The sequence below is a fragment of the Mugil cephalus genome, chromosome 3, assembly GCF_022458985.1.
Source record: "Mugil cephalus isolate CIBA_MC_2020 chromosome 3, CIBA_Mcephalus_1.1, whole genome shotgun sequence".
Classification (NCBI taxonomy): domain Eukaryota; kingdom Metazoa; phylum Chordata; class Actinopteri; order Mugiliformes; family Mugilidae; genus Mugil; species Mugil cephalus.
Genome location: NC_061772.1, coordinates 31,005,725 through 31,018,426, shown reverse-complemented (window position 1 = coordinate 31,018,426; position 12,702 = coordinate 31,005,725). Strand labels below are relative to the sequence as shown.

Below are 12,702 nucleotides of genomic sequence, written 5' to 3'. Positions count from 1 at the left end.
CCTCCTCCTCCTCCTCTTTCCACCCTCCCTCCTCCAGCTCTGTCCTCTAATACACTGTAAAACTGGACAGGAGAGAGTTTATTCATTTAACAACCAGGACACGCAGAGTTTATCTGTTTAGTTAATTCAGTCTGAAGAAAAACAAACTACAGCTTTAAGACTTAGGGAAGAGGAAGGAAGGAAGGAAGGAAGGAAGGAAGGAGCTCTGGCAGAAATGAATCATTTTATTGTTGGATTTATTTTTGAATGTAATTAAAACACATTTAAATCTTAATTTATTTCTTCAAACTTATTGATGTGTGTCTTTTCTTTTTATTGTATGACTTCCTGCTTGGTGGCGCCGCGGAGCACGGATCATTAAAAAGGTCATTTTAGCATGTTAGCATGGACGCTGTCACTGTTAGTGCTGAGGACACTAACCTGAACTAACCGGTTCAGTACATATCAAGCTGTCTAGACAAATAAAGGTTCATTTTCATCTAATTGTACAGCGAGTTTGCAAAACAGGCAAAAATTTCAGTGCAACTTTAAACAAATATGGACTTTTCTATATTTAATCTTTGCAAACTTTTCTGCACAGACGTCACATTTAAGATAACGTTGTCCAACCATCACATCACAGTTAATTAACAAAGTTGTCCTGTACTGGTTTTCTCCACCTCTATCGTCCTTATTGTTGTTATTATATAACCTTATAAGCCTCCACTGTAAATATATATTAACACTAATAAAACCTGCCTCAGTCCTGGATGCACTAGAGCATTTGTGTTGCCTGTGTAAACAGACGTGTGGTACCGTGTGTTGTTTTACAGTGCATCGCTACTTGTCCACACTTGACTCTGAACTGGATCCGACTGAAAAGCTTTTTGTTTAAAAGCCTGATTGACAAAGTTTGTGGTGTCCGAACACAGAGGATTAATAAAACGACGGGAGATGAAACGCAGAGTATTACAGTCTGCATCACAACACACACACACACACACACACACACACACACACACACACACACACACACACACACACACACACTCCATTATGTCACTGCTGCTGCACCAGAAGCAGGTGGTTGTTTCAGATCTAATAACCAGGACGTCAGCTGCTCTGAAGGTGACATCCACGTGGTTTAATGTGACCTCTGTAAAATAAAATCTAATAAAAGGCCAAAGCTTCAGCTCAGGGTTTAAAGCCTGTTTATGATCTTCAAAATAAACGTTGTGCAGTGATTCATTTAGAGATGATCTGAAACAGGCCTCACATCATCATCCTGATCTCACTTTTAAGTTTCTGTGTTCACGCCTGGTGTTAATTAATTAAAATGGCTCCGTACATGAGTCCCCAGCCAGAACTGGAGATCACTTTGAGCTGCACTGACCAGAAGGAACAAAAACTATTTGATTCAAATCAGTATTTTAAAACACATGAAGCCAACGCTTCACATGGAGCACCACAGGGCTCCGTCCTGGACCCACCACTGTTCTGACTGTGAACGTGTCTCAGTTTGTCCACGTAGCGTTAGCGTTAGCACCAGCTGATCCGGTAGTGACAGGCAGCAGAACCAACCCATAAAGATGGAAGACGCTAAACAGCACGTTGGTCCTCTCCATGGGACATTTGAGGACAAAGAAACCAAGAGGGACCAGTGGAGACACATAAAGTATCATCACACTCTGCAGGAAGGAGTTTTCTTTCCAGCTTCAAACAGCACATGAACCAAGCCAAGCATACGTTAGCCGGGGATTCTGCTAGCACTTGGGCTAACGCGGCTAACAGCTGGAGACAAACCAAGACAAACCAAGACAAAGACAAGCTGCCAATGCTGCTGCTAATATGTGTCCACTCCTGCAGCCACTGTTCACTGGGAGACACTGTTCTCAATAAGAAGCGTCAACTCTGCTCTGGTTGGACAATGTCCACAAGTTAGTTTGTCTCCGTAGCAACAGGGACACATTCATGTGGACACATGGTGGACAAACAAAGACACAAAAAGGTGTTATGTTGAATGAACACGTTCAGTGCAGATATATTCTCTTCTTCCTGGAGTCTGTTTGAGATTAAACATGAAGGAGATTTAATCTGATTAATGTGAATTAATCCACATCAACCTGAGATTAATCTGATCAAAGTTGAATCATTGGACATTTGGACAGTTCTGGTTTAAATGTCTCTGATTGGGTGGAGGACTATCCTGGTGACGCTGAGGTCCAGATCTCTGGTAACTGACTCGATGTTAAGGAGAATCCATTCAGGTTCTTCTGTACGATAGCTGCCCTTAGCTGGAGCCTTAGAGACACGGGGATTAGAAATGACATCCAGAGGGAGTTCAGAGTGCAGCTGGTTCTGGTTGAGGTGGTTTGGGACCCAGGGAAACCCAGGACGAGCTGGAGGGAAGTCTGGAGCTTCCTCCTCTCCGTCTGTTGATGGATGGCTGGATCAATACAGTCTGGTCTCATCTCGTCTGGTTTATTTGTTCATCCTGGCGTCGTGTTCCTGAAGCCAGACCCTCCAGCACCATCCAGCTCATCCACATCAGGACGACAGTGATGCTGAATTGTAATAAGACGCCCTCTGACCTCCAGAACAGATGAATATCTGGGATTACTAGATAATCCCAGAGAAGGAGGGAGGCTGCAAAACCAGATTAACTTGCTGAAGGGCCCAACACTGCAGGGCCCCCACTGCCCCCAGATACCCGGGTCCATGGCTTCATTCACTGGGAGCCACATGTTTTTCTGTGTTAGACACAAACCGTCCTCGTGTTGTCTGGCTGGATGAACCGGGTCGACGCGTCCGTTCTCTCACCCAGCAGCTCATTTACATTTTTGACTGCAGGCTGCCTTCATTTCATCTCGATCGGAAACCTTAAGCTTCTTTTGCAACTTAATTTCCTGATGGTGCGGCGGGGTTAACATGGATCAGTGGAATCTCCCCGGCACAAGAAATTAAACCAAACTCCTGGGGAATTGCTCTGCTCTCTCAATTTGTTGCCGGCTCGCCAGGGGACCGGTGCAGCAGGGCAACTGATAAGTCACCCTCCACTCAGCACAAACAGTCCTCTCAAGCTCTCGTTAATTAACTCAAATCCCAGCCTCATCAGGACTCCCAAACTCGGCTCGCAAAGGCCCTGGTCTCATTGTTCCTGTCGGACTGTGTTTCATTAATATGGCATGCCGTGTGGTTTCATTAGGCATTCAACCTTTGTTTGTGCTGTCTCCTGTTTCTCATAATGGAATGAAGAAACAGAGGAAGTCTGTGGAGCGTAGATGGAGGAAACCCTCACTGAGGAATCAGATTATATAGGCCAGGTGTCCGTTTACAGTTACTGACGAGCTGCCTTCTCTCAGCCCCCCGACTCAGCTTTCAGCCTCCTGACGGAGCCTGGATGGACCGAGACGTCTCACTGCCAACGAGGCCGAGGAGTCTGAGCGCTAACGAGTTTAAAACGCAATCAGGATTAAAGAGACTCCAGATTCAGAGAGTTTATTGTTTTGTGCACTATAAAAAATAATCTTAGAAATGGAATATAAAAAGACACATATGATACAAAATATAAAATAACATTAAAAATAGAAAAATCAATAGTAGTAATTAAAGAAAACACGCTGCGTTCAATAGCTCAACGTTATCTGAGCAGTGCAGATTAGCACAGTATTTATCCCAGTGGTTGGTGTGTTACAGCTACATGGAGCATTTGTCCACAAATATCTGAACTTTCTACTCAGAAGAAGAAGAAGAAGAACAAGAAGAAGAAGGAGTTAATCGTGGAAAGATTCCAGCCTTCAACCCCCATCGTAACACTGCCTGTTTGTTTAGTTTAATCCAGAAGGAAACTTATTTTTCCCCGTGTATTTGCTGCTGAATAACGAGGTGCACTGTTGGATCAAACATTTTGTCCTTGTTCCTCTTCTTCATTTATCAGCTCTGGGAAACTGCTGCCTTTATCCCATCATGCATCTCTTTCCCCGAAGATAACCACAATGTCCGGCGTGGAGGCTCTGTGCAGCGCTACTGGTCGACTAATGTCTTAGTTATCTGATTTATTTCCTCCTCTGCTGAGTTAATGCAGCGGGTTCAGTGCTCTAAGAAAGCTGCTCGGTTCACTCGATTCTGTGGAAACATCTGGCCCCTAATTAAAAATCCATCAGCATTAACATTTGTATATTCATTTAAATGAAATAATAATAATAAAGTGACATAACTTTAAAGCATCGTAGGGGGGGACGATACCGCTGAGAGATTTCAGATCCAGTTGGTATTTTCTACCTGAACAAGCCCAAGTCAACAGAGACTGTTAAAACACCGGTAGCTCAGTGTTAGCTCAGTGTTAGCTCAGTGTTAGCTCAGTGGTAACTCAGTGTTAGCTCAGTGTTAGCTCAGTGGTAACTCAGTGTTAGCTCAGTGTTAGCTCAGTGGTAACTCAGTGTTAGCTCAGTATTAGCTCAGTGTTAGCTCAGTACTAGCTCAGTGTTAGCTCAGTATTAGCTCAGTGCTAGTTCAGTATTAGCTCAGTATTAGCTCAGCGTTAGCTCAGAGGTAGCTCAGTGTTAGCTCAGCATTAGCTCAGCATTAGCTCAGTGTTAGCTCAGAGCTAGCTCAGCATTAGCTCAGTACTAGCTCAGTATTAGCTCAGTACTAGCTCAGCATTAGTTCAGTGCTAGCTCAGTGTTAGCTCAGTGCTAGCTCAGTATTAGCTCAGTATTAGCTCAGCATTAGCTCAGTTGTAGCTCAGGACACATTCAAGTCATTTTTAAACCTTTATTTTGAACCTTTGTGTATTTGAATGAATCTGTCCGTGTGCAGGATGAATGACGCTGTTATCCATCGTAGGGACGACTGATCCTGTTCTTGTTTGTGATGGACTGATTTTCTACCTGAGCAGCTCAAGTCAACAGAGACTGTTAAAACACAGGTTGTCAGCATGAGGCTGTTTTCTCTGGTGAAGCTGGTGTGAGTTTCCAAAGGTTTATAAAAACACATTTTCTCTCTGCAGACATTTTCATCACATGCTGACAAGTCCTGAAACAAATCCTCCAAAATACCTACAGCTGTGAATAAAAACAATCAGGAAGTTGACTCAAACAGGAGGAAACTGGAGGAAAAAACTGCAGAACATAAAAAAAATCACGTATGAACTTTTTAACTTTGTCAGTAGCTACAATCTAAGCTAATGCAACGTGTTTATAGAAATAATATTTAAATATGATGCTCTGTGTTGCTGGTTAAACTGGTCAGTATGGAGTTAATGAAGCTAATGCTAAGTACAGTTCCTGTAATGGCCACTAGAGGCTACACATGTGAATCAGTCATGTGTTTACAGCCTGATACTGAACCAGTTCTCTGGAGTTGAGCGCTCATGAAGAACTGTTCTGTCTAGAACCAGAGTTTCCAGAGCTTAAAGATCTGTAGAGTTAAGGGGTGTGGCCTCTATGATTGACAGGTGGGTGTCCTCAGACACTTGAGAAGATCTCTGATAAAGACCTGGAGACGCCCGATAGACTTTCACCCAGTTAAAACCGTGGTGGACCAATGAGCTGATGAGCTGGAGACGACTGGAGACACTGAGCTTCAAAACCAGGACGGAGGTTCATCCGTCTTCATATATTGATTTAGAAGAACTGGAAACATGGTGCCTTGTTTATTTGAGCTGATTTGAGTTAGATCAGGCCCCACAGGGTTTAGATACCAGCTCCATGAGATTCTGGGTCAAACATAATGGCATTTTATTTATTTATTAAAACAAACAGCTGCTCCTTGTCCTGTAGCTTTGTTGTAGTGACGTGATTCGGCCACAGCGCAGAACTTGGTGCTGTCCCCAGATATTAAAGTCGGGTTTTATCCAGAATCATAGACTGTATATAAATATGGACTAAACACGTCTCCTCAATAGACTGTATATAAATATGGACTAAACACGTCTCCTCCATAGACCGTATATAAATATGGACTAAACACGTCTCCATAGACCGTATATAAATATGGACTAAACACGTCTCCTCCATAGACTGTATATAAATATGGACTAAACACGTCTCCTCCATAGACCGTATACATATTGTCATTGGTTCAAACTGATGATACAATCACAGGGATACAGGTGCCGCCATCTTGTGAGCCAGAGTGACTGAATGTTTCTAAAGCGTCAAATAACCAACTAAAACGAAATGTGTCCAATAAATTGACACTTGAATATTCATCAACATTATCTTAACTATACCTAAAGTGACTGAAACCATCCTTGAAATTCCTTGACGTGTATTTTAGTAGTTTAGTTTGGCCCAAGTCCCGCCCACCAACATGGAGGGGGTGGAGCTTATGACTTATACTGCAGCCAGTCACCAGGGGGAGCTCTAGTGGCTTTGGCTTCACTTCAGAGAGTTACTCCACATCTATATTTATATGGCGTCTATGTCCTGGGTCTGAAGAGCTCAGAAGTTGTGTCCTCGCTGAGGTCGGTCCTGATGTGATGCAGCAACACACTCTCAGCTCGTTTGTTAAACCCGGGGGGTTGATCTGATTTCCTCTCCTCCGTCGCCTACTTGACCTTTTCCTTGTGTTTTCCAATCAGCAGCTCTTCTCCTCTGACTCTAATTTCTCCGTTTTACAATTTCCTCTATTGATTTAGTTGGAGCTGCAGTCGAAGGGAATCAGGACTAAGGACGCGGCTCGTCTCTTTTAATTGCACTCACAAACTGTCTGGATGGATTTTAATCCAGGAACACGTTCGTCGATTCGTCTCTAACTTCCATCGACCTTCTCCTCCTCTGCTGTCAATAATCACTGTTTCATCCCGAAACCATCAGAGGTCAGCATGGTTCTCATCCATGGTTCTCATCCATGGTTCTCATCCTCTGGTCCAGGACCCTGGTACCTGGTTCTCCTCCTTCATTGGACCACAGCTGCCTTATTCTCAGGTTAACTCTTTCTGTTATATATGCTTATGTGTATATATCTGTACAGCTCTAATTTTATTTTATTTTATTTTATTTATAGCGCTTATTATATTGTTTTTATACCTGATTCAGGTTCAGAGAACTTTATTTATCCCATCAGGACAATTCATTTGCAGCTTTTCCTCATGAATCCCGCAAACAATCAGTCAATCAAATAAACACAAACCAAGGAAACAATAATCACTAAATCACTAAATCACTAAATCAGTCTTAGAGATCCAATAAATAAATAAATAAATCCAATCTTGATTTGTCTCTTGTAATGTTTTGTTTTTATTTGTGAGGCACTTTGTGTTATTTTCTTTTTGCGTGAAAAGTGTTATATAAATAAAGTGTGATTTGATTTGATTTGATTTGATTTATGTACACATATAACGACAATAAATGATTCCTGAATCTTGACTCATGGATACACAATTTGTAAATGGTAACTCTGCACAGAGCTAACGTAGCTAGCTAGCTAACGACAGTCTCAATGAACTAAAGTTTAACTTGAAGTCGGTTAGTTTATGTTTCTGTGTTAACGTAGAGCCTAACGTAGAGCCTAGCATCGTAGCTAACGCCCACCTCCAGAAATGCAGCTGGAGCTGTGATTGGTCCTCGTTAGTGTTTAAATGTAACTACAGCTGTGATTGGTCCTCGTTAGTGTTTAAATGTAGCCAGAGCTGTGATTGGTCGTCTTGGTAGCAGCGTGTTTCCTCTTTCATGTTTCCAGCTGCTTCCCAATCTCTATTTTTTAATTGATGGTTTTGGATCAATAAAGAATCTGTCAGGTTAACGAAGGAGGTTTGGAGATACAGACATTTGTACGACTCGTGTTTGGGGAAATTTTGCCATTGTTGAAAGTGAAGCAGGAAAAAAGACACAGCGCCGCCTAGTGTTTGGGTGGAGTTGTTACAGAGCAAGACAGGCTGATCAGGTACAAGTGGAAATGACTCACACCTACGTAGGATACACTGTCTAAATCCTGCAGTACCTGAAAGAGCCTTTAGTTACACGTTGTCATGGCAACTGTCAGTTGTCATGACCTCACTTCCTGTTGTTATAGCGTTAAATAGCTTGAACATACATCAGCATAGCATCATATCAACTACATGAAATGTATGTAACCTGTATTTTACTGTATTAGTTTCCGCCCACTATCATGGAGGGGGTGGAGCTTTTATAGCCTATACTGCAGCTGGCCACCTGGGGGAGCTGTACTAGCTTTGGCTTCATGTTATGGCATCCGCTATTTATACTATTTATACTAAAGTCTGGCTGCAAATTCACAAGATGATGCTGCATATCCCTGAAATCCCAGTGAGTCAGAGAAATGATTTGAAACGTTTGTGTAAACGCACTCAGAAAAACAAAGGGATGAAAACGTGACATGACATTGGTCTGTGCATCAGGATGCAAGGATAGAAAATCACAAACCTGTGGCCACAGAGACGATTTAGATGTGTAATAAAACACAGACGAAGCTCCTGTCAGAGTCCGACTTGTGAATTTGTGACTATCCTCCCAGATTTTCATGATGCATATTAAACAGTGATGATCTCTGCTCACTCACCCACTTACTCCCTCTTGTGTTCTGTTGCTATTCCTGTAGAAGCGTCTCTGAGTCAAAAAGTCCTTCACCAGAAGCAGGAAAACACAGATTGAACGTCGATGCTCATGATCTGATGAAACCGCCGGTCCACTCAGCTCCCACTCCACTTCACCACAGAAGATCAGCTCCTCAGAACCCATTAAACCCTGCATCCAATCACTCACTGTCACATATAGATATTTATCTATGTTCCTCTCTGAAAAACAGACGTATTTTATCTGGTTAATGTAAATGAACCTCTGGCTGGTCTCGTAGTGGATCAGAGGATCTTCACAAGCAGTGAATTTTACCAACAAAAAAGCAAAAAACAACAAAAAAAAGCTTGTTTTCTAGGCACCAGTGGAAATAATGTGAGAACAACTGGAGCCAACAACATGTTTTCACCCTGAGGCCTCTCATCCTCAGAGACACACGGCTCCGACTTTATATTTATAAGACTGACAACAATATATTGAACGTTAGATGGTTACTTCATTTATTCGTTATTTTATGAATGCGTGTAATTTGATTATTTAATAAACTGGTAACAATGACACATTATTTTGTATGTACATCAAACATACATACAAAATTATAACATATTTGTCTTTTGTATATTATGTATTTTTTTATTTTCACAAACTGTAAAATCTTATTTAACTTATAAAAACTATTTAACACATTAGATAAACATTCATTAACATCTCTTTAAAAATAATTATTCTATATCTTCATATTTATTTACTCATGGGTTATTTTTTTCTTTATTCTTTATATTTTAAAATCTGACTATTATAATATTTATAGTCTCAAAATATCAAAACGTATTCTAAAAAATATATAAAATATTATTATGCAAAGTACAAATATTACTGAAATTGCAAACTACACTCACTTTTTTAATGTATATTTTTTTTACATATTTCTACATGTACCTATTTATTCGACAGTTTTATTTATTCACTGATTGTAATCATCTGTTGTTTTGTTTTATTTGTATATATTTATTGCAGTAAAAATAAAACATAACATATTATATGGAGTTATCTTCCTTTATTATTATATAATGTAATAACATTTAATTCAATCACACCATAACGAGATTTGAGAGCTCTCGCGGGACTTGGCGCGGCTATAAAACCGCTCCGCGGCCTCGGCTCAGCCTTTCTTTACCCCGGTAGCGGTGAAGGTGCAACAGTAATCGGTCGTCCCGAGCCCGGGTTCATCCGACACCCTCACCAACCAAGCTGAACTGAGCTCAACCTCTACGGCAGCATCATGCCTCCTAAGTTCGACCCCAACGAGACAAAGATTGGTACGTTGTCAGTGTGGAGCGGGTAAATAAAGCTGACGCTTGTTCAGAACCAACATGGAGTCGTTCTCCGCCGGTTGCCTCCGCTGCGCCTCGCGGCCTGTGAACGGCGACCAGAAAACGGTAAAGACGGGACCGAGGAGACTGATGAGAAGCCGTGTGTCTGTATTTAAGGGTTTCAGTGTTTTAAAATGTGTTAGGTTAAATGAGTAACATGAGCGACGTGAAGAAAAGTGAGTGTAGTGTCAGGCGGAGCTGACGGTTGTTTAGCGCCAACATGGAGTCGTTCTTTGCCTTCGCCTGTGAACTGCGACCGGAAAATGATAAAAATGGATCCGAGAACGCGGCGGAGATGGCGAATAAGAATGCGTCTGTTTCTGTGGTTTAAATGTTGAACTGAATTGACTTGTATTGGCGTCCAACGACTATGATGAGATGTGGAGTCAAAGTAGCTCCACGTGGGAGAGCGAGATAGCTCCCGATGCTAACGAGCTGGCGTTGGCTAATGTCACCAAATCTCGCGATATTATGTTACTTTTAATTATACTAAAATGACTCAATGGTTTATCAAAGTCACGCGTTTTCTGATTTTATTTATGGCCAAATAAAAATGAAGTGGAGATTAATTTTAAGTGATATATGAGTAGAGTTTTTAATTGTTCTCAGATGTGGAGAAAACACGTGATTCTGTGCGGCCACTTCATTAGGAACATGCTATAAATCCAGTTGCATGGAATGAAGTAATTATGACAGATTGGCTGTGGTTTCTTTTTGTAGAACTGCTGAATGACACCTGTTATAATTTGAGATGTCGGAGGACTAAGCTAAATAACAATTAATCCTCCACAATAATACGTTCATAGGAATCAGGTGAATCTTCATCTAGTTGCATCATGTTTAAAGTTGGTCTGTAAGTTCTTAAATGATTAAACTGAACATTTAACTGCTGTCAAACACTCAGTCACTTGACTCGATTGAACATGCAAATATTACTGGTTTAGTTACATCAGAGCCACAAAACCAGTCCCTTAATTTTATGAGTTGCTTGTTTAATTGTATTATCTCACTAGCAGCAGTGCAGGTCTGTGGTCACGTTATCATCTTTAGCGTTACCATAAATATTGGTCCTGAAGCCAGTCGGCGTTTAACGAGGACACGTTTTTATTATCAGCCTGGTCTCTGCAGCTCATACGGCCTCAGACCGTCTGGGTTCTGGTTCTGTTGGGTCTAGTCTGCAGATTCCTGAGGATGACTGTGTCTTAAACCAGGTCCTGGTCTTTCTTTCAGTGTACATGAGGTGCACAGGAGGAGAAGTCGGCGCCACCTCAGCCCTGGCCCCCAAGATCGGACCCCTGGGTCTGGTGAGTATCAGAACCGGTCCGGCTCCAGCCTCCCGCCACTACTCCGGTCTGACGGTGACTGAGTGTAATCCAGTGGAGGCTCAGATTGACCCGGCTTTAGGAAACAGGGTCGCTCAGACCAGTGGGCGACTCTGTGCCGATAAGACTGGAACACAAACCGAGGATTTAGACAAAGATCTGGACCCTGGTCTGAGCCGGTTCTGGTCCACTCATCTCTGATTCTCTTGTCTCCAGTCTCCCAAGAAAGTGGGTGACGACATCGCCAAGGCAACCGGAGACTGGAAGGGTCTGAGGATCACCGTGAAGCTGACCATCCAGAACAGGCAGGCAGCGGTAGGTACCCCAGGACCAGGACCAGAACCAGACCCGTTTTCACTGGACTAGTTCTACCTGGGACCTGGTCCTGTCATTAGATAATTAAACTCTACTTTAGAGTCTGACGGGGTTTAAATGTGTGAATGCTGCTGTGGTTCCAGATCGAGGTCGTCCCCTCGGCCTCCGCTCTGATCATCAAAGCTCTGAAGGAGCCGCCGCGTGACAGGAAGAAGGTCAAGAACAGTACGTGTCTCTGGCTTCTCTCTAAACTTTAATGTGAACGTTGGTGTCGGCTCCGTCTCATCTGTCGTCCTCTCACCTCCAGTCAAACACAGCGGCAGCGTCACCTTCGACGAGATCGTCGGCATCGCTCGTGTTATGAGGCCTCGCTCCATCGCCAGAGAACTCTCCGGTAAGACCCCGTTAGTCCCGTTAGTCCAGCCTCCCGCCACTACTCCGGTCTGACGGTGACTGAGTGTAATCCAGTGGAGGCTCAGATTGACCCGGCTTTAGGAAACAGGGTTGTTCAGACCAGTGGGCGACTCTGTGCCGATAAGACTGGAACACAAACCAACAGAACGTAGTTCAGCATCTAATCAGAAGCATAAGAGCTGCTGTGCCTGAGCAAATGTACAGTGACTCTAAACAGGAACTAAAGCATCATTTCCAGTAGAGAGCAGGTAAATGAACGGTTGGTTGACTTGAAGTTTATTTCTCACCAGGAACCGTGAAGGAGATTCTGGGAACCGCTCAGTCCGTCGGCTGCACCATCGATGGACGTCCTCCTCACGACGTCATCGACGACATCAACAGTGGAAAAGTGGAGTGTCCGTCTGAGTAAAGAGACGAATAAAACTGATCAACTCTCAGCCGCTTGTGTCTGATCTGTTTATTTTAATCCTCAGTGACTGAATCTGGCTCATTTAAAATGACAGAATGTCAGAGTTCTGGTGTTGGATCGTAGTCGGTAGAACCAGTGGACGTCATGACGGGTCCAGGTGTCAAACATGTGGACCATAAGAGTCTGACCTCTACTTTAAGATGTAAACTTCTACTTAGAACATAGTTACAGTCTCTCTGGTTTGAGCCTGATGGATATAAACAGAATTCTGTCCAGACTTGTCTTTCCAGTGATGTCATAAATGGGGCGTGGCTAACTGACTTCAAAATGGCAGCAGCCACACGTCGAAGGGT

The 12,702-nt window shown here is 42.8% G+C and overlaps 1 protein-coding gene and 2 non-coding genes across 4 annotated transcripts; all 3 read left to right on the top strand.

The window, feature by feature from the left end:
• Positions 1-9,667: 9,667 nt before the first annotated feature.
• On the top strand, positions 9,668-12,377 carry rpl12 (ribosomal protein L12). Of its 2 annotated transcripts, none has more exons than XM_047581329.1 (6): positions 9,668-9,835; positions 11,120-11,193; positions 11,428-11,526; positions 11,670-11,751; positions 11,834-11,920; positions 12,231-12,377. In XM_047581329.1, the coding sequence occupies exons 1-6, from the start codon at positions 9,799-9,801 to the stop codon at positions 12,347-12,349; spliced, it is 498 nt and encodes a 165-aa protein (XP_047437285.1). In that variant the 5' UTR covers positions 9,668-9,798; the 3' UTR covers positions 12,350-12,377. The 2 variants fall into 2 exon arrangements, with proteins under 2 accessions (XP_047437285.1, XP_047437286.1); XM_047581330.1 differs by having other exon boundaries at positions 9,699-9,955.
• Positions 11,225-11,349, top strand: LOC125006024. Its single transcript, XR_007112525.1, has one exon. It is a non-coding gene; the product is annotated as a small nucleolar RNA SNORA65 (small nucleolar RNA).
• LOC125006023 lies at positions 11,953-12,077 on the top strand. The gene has a single exon (XR_007112524.1). It is a non-coding gene; the product is annotated as a small nucleolar RNA SNORA65 (small nucleolar RNA).
• Positions 12,378-12,702: the final 325 nt, after the last annotated feature.